Source organism: Notothenia coriiceps, unplaced genomic scaffold, assembly GCF_000735185.1.
Source record: "Notothenia coriiceps isolate Sejong01 unplaced genomic scaffold, NC01 NC01_scaffold00035483, whole genome shotgun sequence".
In the NCBI taxonomy this organism is placed as follows: domain Eukaryota; kingdom Metazoa; phylum Chordata; class Actinopteri; order Perciformes; family Nototheniidae; genus Notothenia; species Notothenia coriiceps.
The window spans coordinates 87,246-108,468 of NW_011368184.1; the positions used below are offsets into that span (position 1 = coordinate 87,246).

Sequence of the window (21,223 nt, forward strand, 5' to 3'; positions counted from 1 at the left end):
GTTTGCGGCCTGCCAGTAAACCCAAAGCAGAAGAAGAAGAAGTGACGTCAGCGGCTTCATTTGCCTAATCCTCCTCCAGGAACTTATTCCGGTGTGAACGCGATCTGTACTTAGTTCATGAGAACTAAAGAGTTCTCATGAACTAAGTTCTGATGAACCTTTGTGGGAAAAGTAGTGCGGTGTGAATGCGCCTAATATCTTTGATCAGGCATTAGCTCCGCCTCCTCTTTTTTTTTTTCAAGCTAAGGACCCAAAATCCGCGTTTCTCTCAAGCCCCCAGGAAGTGCGGCGGACTCTGTGCCCAAAATTCGTTGTGTCCAAACGGCGGTACTACAATTTCCGTATCAGTCCGTGACGTCACTGGGCCCATAAAGACTTTTTCCCATTGACTATTATTGGGAAAGAGACGTTTGTAAATCAGCGGATCATTTTTTAAAAACTAAATAAACTGCCCAGCACGAACACCTTTATAGCCCTTATTAAAATCATTAGGTCCTTAAAGTTGTAAAATGCACTAAAAGCCGAATCTAGATTTATTTTCTCTCTCCATTCATTCTAGTGAGCCGAGAGCAGGAGCTCGGGGGCGGGGCTTAAGGGGCAACTCAACTGCGCATGTTCTATGAGCGCACATACGGGTACTTCTGCTTTGACAGCCAGGCATGATGGATAATCTGTGACGTTTCGCTCTCTCAAAAGTTGGGCCATTTTGCCTTCATGCACCAATGAGCAGCTCTCATAGGAAAGAACGAGACTCCGCCTCCCACGCTGTATCCAGTTCTTATTATACATCCTTGGTTTCTCTAAACAGGGCTGGAATAAAGGGATATGAGGGATGTCTAAAATGCATGATCTGTTCGAATTTTGAGAAAAACACATCATAGACATGTTTTTATATATTTTTATATATCTGAGACCAGTGGCGGCGCCAGAGTATTTGTGTTGGCTAATCTATGGTAGGGCTAACCCATACAGTGGTGGGGCTCAAGTCTGTATTTGCAATGTAATTACATACACACTACATCGCCCCCCTTGACAGTGAAATGCCACGCCTAAGGTTTAGATTATTTTCCTGTCTCAATCAGAATGGAACTGTATGAAATAAAACTGCACATTTGTCTTGTAGTAAATAAAAAGAGATCACTGTGAAGGTGACGTATCATAGTACACGTTGAAGATCCAATGGGGATACTGAATGGCGGTTCCGGTTGATCTCTTCAGTAATGCATGACGCTGACCCAACGTCTCGTTGCTCTGATTGGCTGTAGGTCTATTCAAATTGCATTCGGAGGCATTTTGTTCTGACCGCGGCCGCGCTGATATTATAACGCCAGAGAATTTCCACACCTTTAGTGTATAAAACTCCCCCACTACTCTTAGACTATTCCTTGCACCCCTCTTCTAGCATAAGCCCGAATGGTCTCAACCATATTGCATCAGTAACGTGCACTTGTTGCTACAGCAGGATCAGTTTGTGTGTTGTGGACACGACCCGTATATGTTCGCACGCCGTTTTCTCAACATTTTGCTTATTATTGAATTCAATTTGCTTACTTTAACATAATTTTTCATGGTGGGGCTAAGCCATTTCTTGGTATGGCTGTAGCCTACCCCAGCCATACCCTGGCGCCGCCACTGCTCACAGGTAACTCTATCTGAGCCAAAGATGTTTTTCAGAATTAAATCTTACAATTGCCACATACCTTTTCTATCGCAGCTTCTCTCTGTTTCTTGCTCATGTTGGAGTGAATACAGGCTGCCTTCAGATTGGCTGGCAGGCCAGACACCTTAATGCAGAGAAAGACATTAACATCAAGATGTGTTGTGTGCATAACTGCTCAAAGGGAGAGGGTACGTTCTTTTAATGATGGTCGATTTCTTTAGGTGTTGTGTTTTTGTTGTGGATGCATGTGTGATAGGACGGCTACCTGGTCATCCATTAGTGAGACTAGAGGGGAAATGACCAAAGTGATGCTATTCGATCGCTTAGCATACATGTAGGCTGGGAGCTGATAGCACAACGATTTACCCATTCCTGTTGACAACACTACCAGGGTAGAGAGACCTGGAGGAAGAAGGGAGACACATTATTACAAAGGTCTTAGATGTGTGATTGTATCTGTGTGTACTGTGCATACCTGACAGGATCCTCATGATAGCTTCCGCTTGTCCGGGTCTAAATGACCGATAGCCGAGTTCTTTCAGGGCTTCATACAGCTCAGGAGGCGCTTCTAAACGGACACATATTCCCACAAATGTGTGAGCTTTCGAGCAAATGTTCTGAGTCTATTTTTTATAATGTTGTTTTTAATTACAAGGAACAAAGTAAGTGTTTACCCTGGACTTTCCCATCATCTGTGAGAGGAAACATTGGTTCCATTGGAGGTGGAACAACGGGACACTCATAGTCAGGACGAATCACGTTCAGCAACACCTCGTCTTTAGTGTTACCGTCACCCTGCTTATCCTGGGACGGCTGCTCCTCTGCTGCACTGGAAGACGCTGCTGGAACACAGAAACAAAGCAGGATTTAAAACACACGCAACAACAAAAAACACACAAATATACAGTCACCGTACTAAAAGAGAAATTAGCAAAGGTCAGTTACACAAAAAGTTTGACAGGCTTACCCATCGGCTGAGGTTGCAGTGTGCCTGTTGCCCTGGCAACCTCCTCTAAGGTGGGCAGGTCAAACGGCTCCTCCTCAGCGGCCTGGTCCTCGGCAGCAGAAGGGGGGGGGGCTGCGTAAAGAACCAAGAGTTCAGAGGTTCAGAAGTTGTCTGATGTGGACGGCTGCGTCACTCTTATGGCCCATACAGACGGTAAGGTTATCAGCGGTTAAGTTAAGTTCAATGAATTGAGGAGATGAATCGCTGATGAACAGATGACTCGACCCCCTGTTGTCAGGATAACTTTAAGTATTACTGAAATTGATCGTTTTTTGTTTAACAAGCAGATTAGACATGTCTCTGTTTGTATACCTGGTCCCTTGCAGTGGATGGCCCAGTGTCCCGTCCCTCCACACTTGTAGCAGGTGTCCCCCGACTGACTCATCCCCCCTCTGAAACCTCCTCTGTGTCCTCCCCCTCTGAAACCACCCCCTCCTCCTCTGCTAAGAAATCCATGTCCACCGAAGCGTTCGCCCTTCAGCTGGAACTTCTCCATGTATATCTAAAAAACAGAGTACAACAGTGAAAGACGCTGGATACATTTTGTATTATGACAACTCGTGTTAACTGTACGAATGGTTTCGAAAGTATAGAAACAATGTGCCACAAACACAACACGTACCTGTTTGCGTAGACCAGCACCTCTGAGAGCGTATCCTTTGACATGGGATTTCTTCTTCAGATTTATCTTCACAAAGTTACCCTCTGCCCCTTTCATGCCTCTGTAGGAATAAAGAATGGTTTGGAACAGGAACACAAATGGATGTGTTTGAACGACATGTTGCAGTAGGGTGTGTTTTTTCTTACTTGACTTTGGCAGGCTGAGTTTTATACGCCTTCCTGGCTTTATAGTCCTCCTCTATTTCTCCTAACAAGTTCTCTTGAGGAAGCTGGACGGAAGAATAATGTATTTAAATCATTTGCACAGTATGCACACAGTATGTACACAGTATGCACACAGTATGTACATAGTATGCACAGCATGCACAGTATGCACACAGTATGCACAGTATGCACACAGTATGTACACAGTATGCACACAGTATGCACACAGTATGCACATAGTATGCACAGCATGCACAGTATGCACATACGAGTATGACTGACGTACCTTTGTTGGTTCCTTGGTTTTTTTCTCTTCTTCTGCCTCCTCGTCTTCATCTCCTTTTTTCTTGGATCTCTTTTTCCTCCCTCCTTGTGGAGCTGTGCTGGGCTTTCCATCAGAGCTCTCCTCTTTCTTCTTACCATTCCTCCGCCTCTTCTTCACTCCTCCCTCCTCTGGCGCCTCTGCGTCCATGTGCTCTGCCTCTCTCTGCCTTTTCTTCCCTTTCTTCTTTCCACCTTTGGATTTGTTACTCTCCTCATTGTCCTCTTCTGGCGTTAAAGGTGGTGTCGGTCCTCTTTCCATCTCCTCAATATCTTCCTTCTCTTTTGCTTTCCCTTTCCTTTTCCTTTGATGGCTTTTTCCAGTGTGTTGTAGAGAAGGTTCTGGTTCACTTTCACTCACTGTTTTGTCATGGGTAATGCTCTTAGGCTCTTTAACTTCTCCCGAGACTTTTGCTGCTCTTCTTTCTTCGGCTACGTGTATTTCTTCTTTTCCAGATTTCTCCTCTTCATCTGTTTTAAATGTTGTTTCTCTTCCCTCTTCACACTCTCCTCTTTTCTCCACATCTATCTCCACGTTGCCTGCTCCAGGCTTCACCTCAGCCCCCATCTCTCCGAACACCTGACACCTCTCCAGCCACTTCTTGTCAACAAAACTCAATCTGCTAGCAGGAGAGGGCTTCCCTGCCATTCCTCCTCTGAAGCCAGCAATAACCTGAGGGCCTCCCCTCAAGCTGATCAAAGCTCCAACACCTGCCTCATCATCAACCTTATGAGGAGTTCTGAAATTGTCCACATGTTCTTCTTTGTCTCCTAAAGCTCCTATACTTTCATTTAATTTGCCCGTGGCTCCTACGTCTCCTCTTAAAGTTCCTAGCCTACTTGGAGAAGATAATGATGACAACAGTGAAGCAGATCTGGCTGGAGAGGGAGCTAGATGAGAGATATTCTGATTTTGTGAACTAATAACTTTACTAGTACAACTCTTACTACTTAGAACACTAGGACTACTATAACTAATAGCAGCACTTGCAGGTTTTTCACAAGAATCTTTGACGGATTCAAAGGGTTCACACGGCTCTTCAGGCTCCGCCTTCTGGGGTGTCTTTGAAGCCAGGCCCTGGGGTGTGTTAAATCTTCTGTGAAGAAAAACAAAATTACAGGGAAAGCTAAAAAAAAAAAAAAACTGTCTTAGAAACTAGGAGCATTGTTATTAAAGAAGAGGATATTCTCTTTGTATTATTGTCAAATAGATATCTTTCCGTTATGGACTGTCGACAAGCAAGGCATTTGAAGATGTGACTTTGGACTCTGGATATTTCATGTATTAGATTTAATATTAGATTAGATTAAATGCGTTGTAGACCTCAGTGGAAATGTGTCTTGGGTACAGCAAATGAACATAAAATAGGTACATATAACAGTATACAATACACATAGTCAGTAAAAGTGTGCAGGTATCAACAAATAAGTAATATAAATAATAAAAGTCTAAAACAAGTGTTCCCTCATGTCTATATGGCATAGGGAATTTAAGACTTAACAATTCATCCAACTATAATAGAAATGTGGTTTCCTATTGATCAGTTAATATTGCCCTGATAATATGCTAACATTACAATCCCTTCTTTCATTGAATTACCTTGGTGTGAAGGGGCTGGATCTGGGTCCGTTGAAAGGGTTCTTCACAGGGGTCGCAACAGGGCTGTTCGTCTGTCCAGTTAGTCCATCTTTCAGGGAGTTAAGAGGCACCCGACCAGGAAGGAACGATTTCTTCAGTGAGACAGGTCTCTCCTAGAATATAACCAACAAATATCTTAACTTATCCCAAGTTTCTAAGTAAGCATTTCTCTTACCACCATATTGTGTTTTTTTTTCAAAGTGTGCCTTACCTTACCGAGTGTCCCCATGTTGTTTTTCAGTTTCATGCCATAGTATTGGGCAGAGGCCTGCAGATTGTCTCTCTCCTCGGCTGTCAGTTTGGGAGAAGGTGCAGGCTGTGAACTGCGGTTCAGATGGGATCCCCAACAGTCCTATGAAGAGCAATGACAAGCACATAGTAACAGATATAGGAAACCACTTGTCTTACTGTCTATTTTGCTATAAAACACACTTTCTTTAGTACCTTCTGTGGTGTGTTGACCGCAGCTGTAGATCTGGCCTGTTCAACGTGTCCGCTGGCTGCATCACTGCTGCTGTTGTCTTTGGCTTGTTTCAAACTGCGGTACTCTTTATACAGGTCTGGAATTAAAACACACAGTATAGCTAAAATGCTTCTGGCTATAACCGGATCATCTATGCTTCAGATGGATTAGATATACCTTATGTTGCAAGTTATTGCTCATACTCACTCCTGGTCTCATCTGCAGCTTGATCAATGTCCTCCTGGAAAAAAGGAGCATTTTAATAGCCAGTTATTATGAGGTATAAGGAAGAGAAACATGGATATAAATATCCTGTGGACAAACAAAACCACATTCAAATAACAACGATTAAAAACACATGACATGCATAGTAAGTTAAAGCATGGGGTTGACATTATTATTATTATTACTAGCAGCTAATGCTTAGCATTTAAATCACCTTGTTTGGTTTCCTCTGGTGGTCTGTGACAAACCCCTGCTCCCAGGTTTTCAGCTGAATTTTTACATCGTTGTATCGATCCATGGTAACGTATACTGGGACAACACGTCTTATCTTATTTAACTAACTTTAAATCATCGCATATGCATTTAGAGCATAGGGTCTGTCAGACGAAAGTTAACGTTGCAGCAACACGATGTGCTAGTTAGCTCACGTTATAAACCCGACATTATTGCTAACATATCTCTAATTTAGCAGCGGAAACTGCTTTTTTGTAACCGTGATTTACTTTAACGTCTTTTTCTCTAATAAAAGTAACACTTACTCAAAGAGACAAAAACTCTACAGATGTAGTTATTGCTAAGTAAACATATCAGTAAACTGCACAAAAGGCTTCTCTTCCGCTGTGTTTTGTTTACGATTTTCCCGCGCTGGTGTATGACAGGCTGGGTTGCCAGTTTACTTCCTGTATCCCCCATTCTCACAACAAAGTTTTCTGTTTTTACAGCAGGGTACTTTATCAAGTGGGGGAATGTATAAGCGATGAAAAAATAAAGACAGAGGATAAAATACAGTAACAAAAAAAGAATTGTATTTGCATAGCTTTGAATCTCTTGAATCTCAAACCCATGCCTTTAGTTTTACTCTGTCAGGCCTGTGTCAGGCAGGTCAGGCATCACTTCCTGCAGCATCCATCAACATCCGGCTGCTTCTTAAAGGGACAGGACGAAAGACAAATATACTTTAATTTCAACCAACATGTCCTTTGTTTGACTATTATGGGCTGTGTGCATAGAGTAGTCAGCTAGTTAGAATATACAGGTTTCATGACAACCCGATACACATATTACAGTATATTAATAAATGTAATAATATAATGAAAACAATGGGCTATTCTGCATAAAGATAATTTGTTTTTGGTACTACTTTAATGCAAAAATATATGTAATATTTGTTTGTTTTTTTTTTTAAGTAACATTTTATGTGGAGCACTGTTTCTTGTAACATAGTATTTCTGCATTGTTTCATTGCTACTTATACTAAAGTTAAGAATCTGAATAATCCTCCACCACTGAATTGTTATTGTTAAAAGTTACACTTTGTAATTAAAACATTTTCAGACTTAAATGTTAAAAGAGGTTGTTGTTCTGTCACTAGTACATATGGCGAGTATGTTAAATATTTAAAAAATAAACCAAAAAAAGGTCACTTTACTAATTTTGTGAGTGTGGAACTATCCAAACGTGTATCTTTTCTTCTTAAGTTATAATAAATCATTTATTTCCTATCTCTGACGTGCAGAAAAATAGTAACATAGTAATTTAGGATTAGTTTTGCAAGGGACTCGCTGTACAGGAGAGCATTAGAGATTGTAATCACAGACTTTCTTTAATCACGCTTCAAGTATCACAATGAAAACAACTGCAAAATCCAGGGACATTACAGGTTATTGTAAGTTAATAAGTGATGCAGTAGAGGTCATAAATAAACAGGACAACAAAGAGTTACAAACAAAAACATTTTTATTATCAGGAGGTTTGTATAAAACTGCTGACTGAAAGGTAATTCATACCACAAAGGCTATGGCTCTGATAGTAAGGATGGATATATTTTACATTGTTTCCTAACGAGACATCATTTCATTTCAGCAGGGACACCTCATGGAAGTATGCCCCGAGCATCTTGGTCCCCTGAATGTAGTTGACTCTGAAATTGGAAAAAATGAAAGTATTATTATTATTTAGTGTATATTTCGAGGTATTCCCCCTCACTTCTTAATCGCAGTGATTTAGGAAGGAAAGGAAATAAGTAGATCAGGAGTGCAATGTGTCATACCTGTTGAGCTTTTCATTCTGGGAGTGAGCTCCATCATCAGAGGATCCAAGAGGGAGCAGCATGACGTTACGTCCCGTGGCCTCCTGGAAGGTCAGGGTGACGGGGATACTTCCTCCCTCACGGGTCAGGTCAGGCTCCACACCAAAGACTACGGCACAGCAAGGAGGAGAAAATGGGATTAATCAAATTGGAAAAATAATCTACAACATTAAAAGACAGAGTGCAACTAGAATGATAATATTCCAACCCAAATCCTCTCTCAATAATGATCAAAAAAGAAATGATTTCACACAACTTGACATCCTATTTATTGATGATTTAAGTCTGGCTTTGTTTTTCATTGCTTTTTAGCTACAATTGAGACAAATGGGGAATATTTTCTAACACTGAAACTTCCGATAGGGACATCTGTGGAATACTCTGATTAGCAAGGACACAGTTTATGGTTAAGACATGCTACCTAAGTATTTAAGTGGTATGAGCCCCACAACAAAAAACGATTTAAAAGATTTGGCAAACCCAAAACGATTAAACTAGCTAGGAAATGGAGGGTGTGAGCAGTATATGTTTTAAGAGCCTTTATCCAGATACATTTCTGGTATTGCATGACTCAGCCTCTGTACCTGTCTTCATGGCCTTTCGGCCGGCCATGTAGTGCGGGTGGTTGAAGTCAGAGACCCAGGCCTTGGCGCCGTGGCCCATGTACACATTCAGCTTGTTGGGGCTTCCCAGTTCAGCAAACTTCTTCTGCAGATGATCGATAACCTTGACAACAAAACATTTAAAAAAACGAGTGAAATCAAAGCACTAAGGATATTTTTTTACAATTTAACACAATGTGTCAGTGGAGACATGCTAAATCTAAACCCCATTGTTTACAACATACCAGGATTTTAATAATCATTACAACTAATTAGCCAACATAAATGTGTGCAAATAAATGAGTCCATAATGGCTTATTGCTATTCATTTACAGAAAACTACAATTCATTATCTTACTTAATTCTCAGCAATAGGGTGTTTGTTTGAATGACTGGTTTATGTATGCCTAACTTTTGTGGATGTCGTTTAAATGTAACTGTGGTATGTGATTATAGTTTTTCATATATTTTCCGCCTAGCTAAGCTGTTGGCAAACTCACTAGAAACAGAAGTTGAATATAGTTAGAAAATAATACAAAATACATTATTTCAAAAGTAAATTCTTTCTAAGTTCTTGTCATATTAGCAGACACGATAACCACATCAATCACTGCTTGAATGCCAAGAGGAATATACGCAGCTTTTTTAACAGTTTTTTTCTCTATTAATGGAACTGAACACATTTAGGCCGCTCTCTAAATCTGCTTGACTTGCAACATTTCTGTTGTAGCAGCAGGACCAAGTGAGTCATCTTTGTGGCACACTACCACCTACAGTACAGACTGTGGTTGGAAAAGTCAAATCATTTCAAATGTCCCTAGCAGAGACAGTTTCAGTTTTGTAGTCACATGAACAATGCCAGATGACAGCATGAGGATCTGTGTTTTTGATATTTCAGGGTCTACCTGCTTCTCCACGACTTTGGGGTCCATGTCGGGGACGAGGCGGATGGAGAACTTTCCGATGACCTTGCGGGGGATGACAGTCTTGGCTCCTGCTTCAGAGAAAGCTCCCTCAATACCATGAAGAGAAAGGGATGGATACCTCCAGCGGTGCATCAGGATTTTCTCCTACAGTAACAAAGCAACAGTACACTTTAGTTATGATGGATTCCAATGCAGGGACCCAGGGAACTGTTCTACCTTTGAACGATTTAAACAACAGAAATCAATGCCTTGCCTTGGTGTCATGCAGCAGCTGTCCAACTCCAACGTCTTTGCAGTACTCGTCCAAGTCAAATTCAATTTTCTCATACAGCTTTTTCTCCTCATCTAACAGAGGGGCCACATCGTCGTTCATCCCGGGAACCAAAATCTTCCCCTTATTGTCCAAGAGGGAGCCTGTTAAGAAAGAGTCAGACACAACATTTAAACTCAACTTAAAATGTCCAGAGAAACATATTTTTTATTACCATTCGCTCTCTAAAACTGCAAAAACCTTTATGAGATTATAGTTCAATTATCAGCTTGACTTACCCATAAGTGCGATCAGGTCGGTCATGGCTTCATGAACAGAGCCACCAAACACCCCTGAGTGAAGATCCTTGTCACCACATTTCACCTTTAAATACAAAAAAGCAATATTTGTATTGTGCTTCATTCGAATACATGTTCACAAAATACACATCTGTGTGAAGTCAGACTTCACCTCAATGGAGAAGTAGCAGATTCCTCTCAGGCCGTAAGTGATGCAGGGTTTGGTCTTGCCGAGCCAGTAGTTGTCAGAGATGCAGACGTAGTCCACATCTTTTAGGAAGGTGTCTTTTCGTGCAAACACCAGTTCATCCAGGCCCTCGGATCCTGACTCCTCCATACCCTCGAAGCAGAATTTGATGTTGATGGGGAGCTCCTGCATGTGAGATAAGAGGACAAATGTAATTCTAAAATAAATAGATACTTTCATTTACATAATAACAAAGGCCTTACTGAGTTTATAGTATAGCAGAACTGTTAATCTCTTTATGATGCTTTATTGAAACGAGCATTGGGCAGTGAACCAATAAAATAACATATTCAATGAATGGCATCTTGCTAAAATCATTTAATGAGATGTCGTGGTACAACATGACGTTATCTAAATGTAAATGAATTAGCAGATACTAACTCAGAAATACTAGTCAGAAACTCTGATGTAAGAACAGTAAAGGTTATTCAAAACAACATGCAGGTGACGTGACTTGGTTCAATCATTACTTAAAGGCTGGATAAGATATAATTGCTGATTTCCTTTAAAGACCTTTGACCACTTCTCCTGCTGACAGCTGTGAAAGGGATTTAACATGCATCAGCTCTGTACTTTATCACAGAGATAATTCATATCTCAGAATAATGCAGAATCATTCGAATAATGAGGTCCCATGTCACAATACGAAAAGAATACTGCATATTAACTTATGAATATTACGCATTATCACAACAAATGAGTATAAGATACTGCTTTAAGCATAATATAGTTCAGATGTAGTGTCTGCTGTCCAAAATAACTAACATCTCTAACAAGTTGGTTTGGAGAACCAACCTAAAAACCTGAACTAATTCAGACAACAAAACAATCTGTTTCTCCAAAAAGCCCTATGGAAATTCAAATGGTGTTATCTTAGAAAGTACACAAGAGGTTCATTTCATTTAATGAACTTTCAATACATTCCAAACAATGTTTACAACCTGAAAGACATCACCACACCTCGGTATATTTCCTCTTTGGCATTCAAATGAAATTCCAGCTGGTAAACTCATTGTGTGTATAGATGTTTTTCATCAACGCCCATCCACACCCAATTTCCTTATTCATAAATAATCAGCTTTCAGATATTTTAAGATAGAACCAAAACACGTTTTTTTTTTATCATCTTCACAATGAAAAGCTCTGTAACACCCAAATCAGGGATACACCAAGTCTTGTAACAGAGGTCTGATCACCGACAATTACATTTTGTTGTACTCTTTTACTTGATTTAAGTTTAAGTTAGAGATTAAATTGCGGTGGGAAGTTTACCTGATTGAGCTTCTGGTGAGCCTCAATGCAGTTGAACCAGGCCAACACGGGACCCTTGTCATCAGTTGAACCTCTTCCAAAGAGTTTACCTACAAAGACAAAAGGGTTTTAGTTTGAAGCCCTCGATCTTGTAATTTCTTACACATGTTTCTGAAAGTTGTATATGTAGAAAAGTTTTGTTTCAATGTGTGGTTTTGTAGGGATAACAGAATAAGTTGAAATTATTTCAAGAAACTAGCTAGTAATGCATGCACATTTAGGAACCCTTTCACGTGATGAAAGGTGGAAAACAATCAGCATTTAAACAACCAGATAGTAAAACATGACGTTGGCAAGAACAGAGCTGAGTCGACAGGAAGGAGACAGGGGGAAGTGGTTGGGGTACTTTCTGTCAGCTGACTCCAGAAAGTACAAGAGGAATTTTGAATATATCCTAACAAACAAAAAAGAGGTAATAAAACAATGCTAATATCTGATAGCCTACCAATCCAGATATATTTAAAAAATAAACTAAAAAGTATTATTTGGTTGAAAATATATTACATTCTTTATATGTCAAGTACAAAAGCAGATGAGAGAGCTGATACATTACAAAGGATACGTCATTAAGCTCTTGTGTAATTGTGAATAGAAAATACATTACATAGAAACATTTTATACAAAAAACAGCTTGACTTTTGCCTTTTGAGCAGCTGTATACTGATTCTGCTAAACACATCAGCACTTATTCAGCTCGTGCAAGGCGTGCAGATAAGACCTGATAGCACGCCTCTATAGCATGAGGTAACTTGACTGGACTTTGGAAATATGTAGCAAACTGTGATATGATCACAAGCTCAAAGCTAATAAAAGCTCAAAGAGCATTTTAACAAGACGTTGCACACAATTAATGAAGATGAAGCTGCACACTAAAGAAGGGGTGTGATTTCATTGTTATGTTATACTGAGCCTCAAATGAGATTTAAACATTTAAATAAATGGTTAAAAACACCAGATTCGATTCATTGTGTAATCTGGACATGGCTCAGATAAAGTGAATGTCCTTCTTTTTTTGATTGACTTTATCTGCAGGACATTATTTTAGTGCAATGTGATACAATAGGTTTGTTGAGCCAAAGACGAAAGTAGAGAAATCATTGCATGAAGACTGGGAACTGAAACCCTGAAGTTAACAACAACATGGCTTGTGTTTCATGCAAGAGAAAACATTCCAGTCTCCTTAAATAACTTCCAGTAAAAGTGTATTGTTTTCAACTTGGCAACGTTCAGGGTGATATCGAAACAGAATCAGGGTTATTTTTGTATCAAATAGAAACCAAAAACGTCTTCTCTCACCGTCTTTCTCCACCAGGGTAAAAGGCTCTGTATCCCAGCCGTCATCGATGTTGGCCGGCTGGACATCAAGATGGCCGTAGATACACACCGTCTTCTTGGCCGGGTCTGACCCCAGATGACCCAGGATTATAGGTGGCAGAGCGATCTCCTCTCCAGAGGGAAGCTGCATGCACAAACCAAAAACAAGAAAATACATTATAAAGACGATTTACGAAAGAGGACCTAGTCTGTTACATGCAGAAGTGATTTAACACCTTCTGTTTGCCGATGTCCACCATCTCCACAGTTCCTCCCAGCCTCTCGATGTCTTTGGCTGCCATCTCCATCATCTTCTTGATCTCCCCGCGCTTCTCTGGCCAAGCAGACACACTCTGAACTGCCACCCAGTCTGCGAGGCGCTAGGAAACCAGGAAAAAAAGCCATACATTTAAATATTATTTAAGAAAGCATGTACGACCAACTCTAGATGTTTCATAAAGCATGTTTAAGTCAGATACGTTTATGGCTAACATTTTATCAAAGCTTATTTTAAACCTGTAGAGTGGAGTCGAACATGGCATAATATTTGGACAATTATCACACACTCCAACTAAGAGATAATTATTCACAATGCTGCTCAGTAATCAGGATAAGAACAACAAGAGATGATCAGTAATAGGAGGAGGTCACACAGGGAGTAAACTTACAGTAAATGAATGTCACTTAAGATGAGCTTACCTCCACGTACAGATCCTGGTGTTCGTCCACATACTTGAACAGCGCTGAGAGATGAGCCATCTTTGCCAGCGACAGAATCTGAGGGTTTAACAGACAGAGAGGAGTGAGAGTTTAGCACCACCACGTCGCTTTCTTATGGGAGGACACAAACCACACCCTCCTGCAAACCTGCTGACTACTACTGTATTTGTGGCTTCTGTTATCCAGCTGTGCCAGAAGAGGATGTTTGATATCAGGATGTTGAGCTGGTGATAGTTTAGCTAAAGCTGTTTACCTACTTTGTGTATCTAGTAGTTTTTAGTAATAGAAAAGCAGGTACAAATACATGATCATTAGGTCTTATTAAGGCACAAAGCTCACTTCCCTCACCTGAAGTTGTATGAATATGTACATATTACTTTAATCGGTCATTTTTGGTCCATTAAAAAAATATATGCATTAACTTCCTTGTCTTGATGACCTAAATGTGTTTATTTACAAAGCATGTCATCTATTGTATTGTAATTACTTTAATCCATGACTCTTTTGGTCCTAAAAGACTTAAGGGAAAAAAAATCAGGCATCGAGTTTAGTCATATAATTAAGCTCTAACTGATATTTTTTCTAGAAACGTCTCTGTATCATCGGGACATTGTTGACCCGGACAGAAACATTTGTTAACACACTTTTGTTAACAGAACATTTACATATAGATATCTGCCATCTATGCTAAGAATACATAAAATACTGGAATCTGCACTTCATAACAGATCTAGTCTGATTGAGCTGGCTTATAAAAGTAAACAACACTGTCTAGTTTTGACTGTCCGCAGAAAACAGTTCTGCAGCTAACTGTGAAGGCAGCTGACAGCTCAGACTGAGTGCCATTAGCTAACAGGCTAACATAATACCTCTAAAAGTAGCAGTAGCAGGGTCAAGTTACACTCAATCATAGTTTATGTTTACACGTATTCTGTTCCTGCCACATGTTCTGGTGAGCTTATTTCTGAAACGCACAAAGAAGCATTAAAACTACCTGTTTAGTTCAAACCAAACTCACATCGTTTTTATTCCCGTACAGCTGATGTCCACATGTGACTCTTCTCCCCTGACGTCCGGTTTCCTTATGACGTTCAAACGTAGCTGGAGCTTTGGAACAGTTGATATTTTTATTTTAGGCAGACAATAAAAGAGAACAGAGAGACTTCACCGTTTCAATGGACACAAAGTGGCTGTTTACGTGTTTTATACGGCGCAAAGGATTGTGGGTCAGCGACAGATGCTTAGTCATGTTCATTCATACATAAGGTCCAGAAACCATAAACCGTGTAGCGCAGCCCTCTCTGACAAACCCACCTACACTGACTGATGCAACAGCACTACTCTGATGTTTTACCTACGTAAATGTAGAAATATTGGATTGTAGAATTATTTTGTTCAAAACAAGAATTGAAGGTAATTTTTGACAGTAAAAGAAATTGTACAGCACCAAACTTTCAGGCCTTTTGTTGTTAATTTTCCCATGTGATGTTACCATCTAAAGACCAATACATTGATAATTCATTACTTTTCAAACTCTACCCATACACGAATATGTTTGAACTGCATTATTGTCTCCAGCATGACTGCTTTGTAATGAAAATCAAGTTTCAAACTAACAATAAATGTTACAATTAGTGGTAGACCGAGTTAAGGTAATGGCATTGTCCAATGCCAGGGCCTGAAAGGCCGATTCATGTTTAAAGTATTTCACAATAGGCAACATCAGATAGAGAATTCACAACAGCTTTCAATTTTACAAAATTGTGAGTACTTAAACAAAAAGTAAATAGTTTTACTGGGGACATTTGTTGGATACATTCAAGTGCTCTGCAAGGACAGTGCAGCTATTAAAGGATGTCAAATGTTTAGAAATTGTGTCACGCAATATTAAGCAGAATTCTATCAGATTTAATAAAATAAGCCTACACTACATTTTAGCGCTGGACAGAAATGGTGTGTGTAAGACCTTTAGTTGTAATGTTCAGCTTGTTTAAAAAAAAAAAAATGGTTTAACTGGCTGAGGTGAAGCTAAACTTTTGCATAGAGAGATTGTTAGTTCCTCTTTGTAGATTTGAATGTTCAGGTCCCCCTTCTAATATGGGTGCCCTCTGCTCAACTTTCAAACTATGGCATTCTCCTTGTATGAATAGACACGCCATTAAGTAAATCAGATTCTAGAATTAATCTGGACTTTTATGAACAATGTTTCTGCAAGTACCCTTTTCCTCCAAGTGTAGTGCCATCTTGAAAATAAAGGCCAAATCAGAAAAGCACTAACAGGAATAATATATGTAAAGTATATCAGACATTTGGAGGCATAGCTGAGATTGATTTAAATGAGGTGGTCTTTAAACTTGTGATAACTGAACTTCTTACCCACTGCTGAAATGAGTTTTCCTCATTATCAAGTGTTGTTGGAAATGTATCATTGTCAATTTCATTTTAGCATGACATGGAACACCTTTTTGAAGAGCACAAATCATAACACCACAAGACAGACCATTGTATGCTGTATTATAAAACTTTATTTTTTCCAGTTAATAATCAATTGTTTTCTTAATGTCTTCAACTGCAGATCCTCATCGTGTCTAAAAGCAAACACAAATTGACAAGACATTGAAAGAGTTGGTAATTCATTGCACGGTTTAGAAACTTTAGATTCTCACCTATCCGTCAAAGCCCCGTTCTGCACAAGTCTTCTCTGTTGTCCTAAAGACTTCAGCAGAGCACATGAAGTAGATCTGCAGGGAAATAAACATTTACCACATGATAAATCATTCATAAATCCTTGAGGGACAAGTTGCCCAATTTTCCCTTTGTAGACAAAACAGTAAAGTTTAGCAATGTGCAGAGTCTTAAGCAAAAGCCAAAACAAGACCTTTAATACGGCATAATTTTGACCGTTTAAACCAGCAAGGCTTCCTTAATACTTTGACTCACTTCTTCATTGAGGTACTGGTTTGTTGCTTGATCCATAAACTGGAAGGCCTGGACCATGAAGCGTCGGTTTGTGGGAAGGTCACTGACTTCAAGGATGGCCAAATTTGGGTTATAAGGATTGGTACACCTGCAGATATAACAGAAGTTACGGTTAGGATAATTATATGACCTTATTACACATGAATGGGGTTTAGATCCATGCTTACCCTTCACAAATGAGCACCAGGGCATTCTTTGTAGAGCGAGTGTAAGCAATACAATAGTTGACCATAATTGCTGTATTCGGTTTTGGGGACAGCAGGCGCAGTTCAAGATACACTGGTTTGCCAAGGAGAAGTCGCAGGGGCAGCTTGGCATCTTCCAAGTAGTTTGAATAAGTCTGATCTGTTGAGGTTGAACAAGCAAATGTATAGAAATTGGACAAATGTTTGAGTTGCTTTTGAATGAGCCAACTCCAGCCAAGTGTAAACATTTGAATTTCATTTGGAATGAATAAACAGAAAAACTTCACCTGTTGCAATTCTCAGTTGTACACCAGACCTGACAGATGATGGCAAGCCATCAGACATGACAGATGATAGCACGCCATCAGACATGACAGATGATGGCAAGCTGGAAGATAGAGTCTTGACCATATAGCCTACATTGGCAAGAGGCTCTGGATGAGAGCCCGATTGGCCGTAGCGGCATTCAACCATGAATCTACAAGACATTGTTTAATAAAAGTCAGTTCAAGCTTGGTGCTAAAAGTACAGACAATGCTACAACATTACATTGCTGGAAAAATACCTTTAATTAACCGACTAACCTGAGTGGATCAGTTCTTGTAATTATGCCATACTTAAGATTTAAAGCTTTGACAATCGTCTGCAATTCAGCCAGGTAGATCTTTGTCCCAGCAACTTCCTGTATGAAAAATAAACACAGTTTTCCCTCAACTCAACCACTGTATCTGTAATGCCTTAGGCAGTCTTTATTACCAGTCTTTTAGTATAGTGATTTATTACCTGAAAAATCGCAACAATTTATCCTTGAGGTGGAGGAATGTGTGGATTAATTTGGGTTGTCCCATTTGAGAAGTTAACTTAAGCTGCGGTTTAAAGATTTTTCTTGAGTCAATTCTGAGTCTTAAAGTTTGACATCACTAAGAATCATCATCTCAATTAACTCGTTGAAAAGTGCATTGTTAAACAGTCATGCAGAGTGAACGACTTACATAGGCACGAGCTCCACATTCGGTAACTTTGAACTTGAAGATGGCGACCTTGTCATTAACAATGACTGGTTTACAAGTTGTCCCAGGAATGAAAAGCTTTGTGGGGTCCAAAGGGATGGATGCAGAGTCGAAGCGAATGGCAAAGACAAAGTGTTGATCCCCAGTGCACTCTGAAGAAAAAAGTGAGAATAAAAAGCTACCGTAATAATAGTTTAAAATTGGGTAAAACATTTACATAACATCTCCTTAAACGAGCCATACCATCCAGCGGGTGGTAGCATGCAGATGTAGAATAATCCACACAGCATCCAGTCTTCTCACAGTCTGCAGAAGAAATTTGTGAAGTACCACAAGTCACCCTCTCCCCTGAGACGACAGCACAATCTGAAAAGACAGGGACATTTTAAAGTGCCTGCCTTACCCCACAAAACCACCCTTGAAGTAAGAACAAGTCTCCTACACTTGTCCTTTATCATAAATATGTAGTACAGCCTCAGCATTGCAACATTAAATGTCTTCCAACAATTACTTTATAGCTCATTAGGCAGTTTCACTCACTTGTTGCCTGTTTTGGCGATTCTGTTGGTATGAAGACATGCCGGGGTTTGTCCAAGCCACTGGTGCGAGGGAACAGGCCATGGTCGGGCACTTCGTCACAAATCGCAGTGGTGACTTGTGTGCTACCAAACTCATCGACGTACAACAACTGCAGGCTGTAGCCATCAGTCTGTAATCATTTAAAAATAAAAAAAAGGAGCTTTAGGAAGTGAATTCCTAAATGCAAGGTTTAATAAAACAAAATTCTCATTCACTTACATGCTTCACATTGCACCCAGTGAAGGGTACAGTCAAGGTTTTCTGGAAAGCGTTCACTTTATAACCACAAAACCCTGGAGCATCCATGACAGCCATCAATTCCTTTGAGCCTGGAGGGGGAAGGATTAAAAAGTCATAGTAAGTTGACCAGATGCAAATATTACAAATTGGCAGACAAGGTCAAATACATACCCAAAACTTTAACATCACTTAGGGAACCCGTCGGCACAATCTTGAAACCAGCTTCACTACAAGTCACACTTAACCCAGACGAAGTAGGACAGGTACCGCTGGTCCAGCTCCTTGGAAGGGCATTTACAAATCCTCTCCGAAAGTCTTGATCAATACCTCTGGCCATGTTTCTTTCTGGGGCATCAGCATCATCAAAATCCACCTGAAATCCACTATTGGTGCCACTGGCCGAGTTTCTTTGAGGGGCATCTTCAAATCCCGTCTGGAATTCTCGTTCACTACCTCTGGCCATGTTTCTTTCTGGGGCATCATAATCATCAAATTCCACCTGAAATGCACTGTTCGGAGCACTGGCCCAGTTTTGTGGATGAGAATCTTCTACATCCTCCTCGAATCCATGGTGAGCAGACATGGGGTTTCTACCGGTGGAGGGGCCCAATTCATGTAACTCTTCCTCAGGAATCACCTCATCAAAGTCAATGTGGTCATCTAGAGAAAGCAGTCGTTGTTACCAAAATCAAAAGAATACAGTCAAAAAAGCCTTTTGTGAAGACAGCTAAATATTGTTACCATTTTCCATAATTGTATTTAATATATAGTGCCAAGTGCAGACTCCGCAACAAGTCTGCCCAAAGGGAGTTTGTAGCTAAAATTAAATACATTTTAGAACACATTGTGAAGACTCAAACCCTTAATTCCTCCCATCATAACTGACGCTTGAAATATCTCATTTTTTTTTGAACAAGTTCCTGAAGTCTTTTTACTCCCATCAATTGAGCTTTTTCACTCCACTCAAGTGTATTGCAACGGATAAAACTGCCCCAAGGCTAAACACAAAATATTTTGGCAGGGAACACAAGACTTCTTAACACTTACAAGACATACAATGTAATCAAGCCATTAGGCTACGAGTAACAGGAACAGCAGTCCTTTAAAAGCCCAAATGACTGGTGCTACCAAACGAATAAAATATATCAGCTAAACCTCAAGAGAATTTAGTTGAGAAAGAGCCTTTCATGCCTCAAATTCTCACTTGTAAAACAGTATTTTAATTCATAAGTACTCCAGGCCCAGACATAATGTGATGGAGGACTTTTTTTTCCAACAGCTAAAAGCTTTCACTCATTGAGGAAGATGGAGAGGGGCTTACCTGTGGAGGTCACGCTTGGTTCTGGTTCTCCCCATTGCCCGGTCTCGTAGAAATTATTGAGTTGATCGATGGTGATTGGTTTCCATCCCCGCACTGGACCCAGCAGCAGAGTCCCAGACAGCATCAGCACCACCCACAGATCAACCTTGATACCAGCCATGGCTCGAAGTGAATAACCCTGCACCAGCTGCAGAATGTCGAATGAAGACGTATCCTCCTGTCACGCAAGTAGTTGGAGTTAATTGATTGCACCTGAAAGCTGCTGGTTGGCACTTGCTAATCAAGTCTTGTGTGTGTGTGTGTGTGTGTGTGTGTGTGTGTGTGAATCAATCTCGCATATTTGCTCCAAAAAGAAGTCGTTGAAAATAGACTGGCCTTATTTCATGTTCATGAGTCTTATCAACAAGGGTTTATCTTTGACACCAATGTAGGGGTTTATAATTTGGCCACTTAAAATATTGAATGATTATACATTGATAAATGTTCACTTTTTGTATCTTATACATATTTCAGTCATCAACTGTGAATAATAAATACTTGTTATTAACTTGGTAAAGAACTCTATTAAAAATTGAAAAAAACATTCAGTGCATTGTGCAGTATGCAACACATGTTCATATCCAAAAGGTAATTAAACATATTTGATCATTCATACCGATTGGGAATTCTGCTTTGCTTTATTAGCCTTATTGAGAAAATACAAAAATACACTTCACTAGTGTCCTGACCAATTTCAGGTCACAGTATTATACCAAAACTTAGACTCAAGTAATCACAATATATTTAGATCATTGGGCAAAACAGTTCAGCAAAAGCATCTACATCCTGTTACTACTAAAATGATCACCAAGTATATATTTTATCAAAATGGTAAATGATTCCCACAGTGTTGCTCAATTTGATGTCATAACAAACATATCTCTTTTTATTTTTCATGTAAAAAATAGATTTGAAGTATTGTAATGAGTAATATTGGATGTTTGTGTCAGAATATATTTCATAATGACTCATA

General features: G+C 39.8%; 3 protein-coding genes across 4 annotated transcripts in view; all 3 read right to left on the reverse strand.

Moving 5' to 3' along the window:
- Positions 1-6,718, reverse strand: part of LOC104962957 (RecQ helicase-like 4) — a 15,880-nt gene extending 9,162 nt beyond the window's left edge. Inside the window, exons 1-14 of the mRNA XM_010791479.1 lie at positions 6,354-6,718; positions 6,122-6,155; positions 5,896-6,011; positions 5,663-5,803; positions 5,413-5,564; positions 3,778-4,909; positions 3,474-3,556; positions 3,289-3,388; positions 2,979-3,168; positions 2,628-2,738; positions 2,335-2,502; positions 2,136-2,228; positions 1,926-2,062; positions 1,701-1,784 (exon numbers count right to left, since the gene is read on the reverse strand). Of these exons, the coding sequence (XP_010789781.1) occupies positions 1,701-1,784; positions 1,926-2,062; positions 2,136-2,228; positions 2,335-2,502; positions 2,628-2,738; positions 2,979-3,168; positions 3,289-3,388; positions 3,474-3,556; positions 3,778-4,909; positions 5,413-5,564; positions 5,663-5,803; positions 5,896-6,011; positions 6,122-6,155; positions 6,354-6,437 (2,625 nt within the window). The 5' untranslated portion in view covers positions 6,438-6,718. The remainder of the gene's footprint in view (positions 1-1,700; positions 1,785-1,925; positions 2,063-2,135; positions 2,229-2,334; positions 2,503-2,627; positions 2,739-2,978; positions 3,169-3,288; positions 3,389-3,473; positions 3,557-3,777; positions 4,910-5,412; positions 5,565-5,662; positions 5,804-5,895; positions 6,012-6,121; positions 6,156-6,353) is intronic.
- A 1,140-nt stretch (positions 6,719-7,858) lies between these two features.
- On the reverse strand, positions 7,859-15,099 carry cndp2 (carnosine dipeptidase 2). Of its 2 annotated transcripts, none has more exons than XM_010791461.1 (12): positions 14,916-15,099; positions 13,877-13,954; positions 13,414-13,557; positions 13,160-13,322; positions 11,825-11,913; positions 10,478-10,678; positions 10,306-10,390; positions 10,010-10,170; positions 9,736-9,900; positions 8,813-8,954; positions 8,190-8,337; positions 7,859-8,060 (listed from the first exon to the last, which is right to left on the reverse strand). In XM_010791461.1, exons 2-12 carry the CDS (start codon positions 13,934-13,936, stop codon positions 7,994-7,996), a joined length of 1,425 nt encoding a protein of 474 aa, XP_010789763.1. In that variant the 5' UTR covers positions 13,937-13,954; positions 14,916-15,099; the 3' UTR covers positions 7,859-7,993. The 2 variants fall into 2 exon arrangements, with proteins under 2 accessions (XP_010789763.1, XP_010789764.1); XM_010791462.1 differs by having other exon boundaries at positions 14,892-15,099.
- A 1,332-nt stretch (positions 15,100-16,431) lies between these two features.
- LOC104962948 (zona pellucida sperm-binding protein 4-like) lies at positions 16,432-20,404 on the reverse strand. Its single transcript, XM_010791463.1, has 12 exons — positions 20,212-20,404; positions 19,062-19,550; positions 18,870-18,979; positions 18,612-18,780; positions 18,315-18,437; positions 18,054-18,223; positions 17,646-17,743; positions 17,349-17,539; positions 17,044-17,221; positions 16,838-16,964; positions 16,564-16,638; positions 16,432-16,485 (listed from the first exon to the last, which is right to left on the reverse strand). The coding sequence occupies exons 1-11, from the start codon at positions 20,369-20,371 to the stop codon at positions 16,564-16,566; spliced, it is 1,890 nt and encodes a 629-aa protein (XP_010789765.1). The 5' UTR covers positions 20,372-20,404; the 3' UTR covers positions 16,432-16,485.
- Positions 20,405-21,223: the final 819 nt, after the last annotated feature.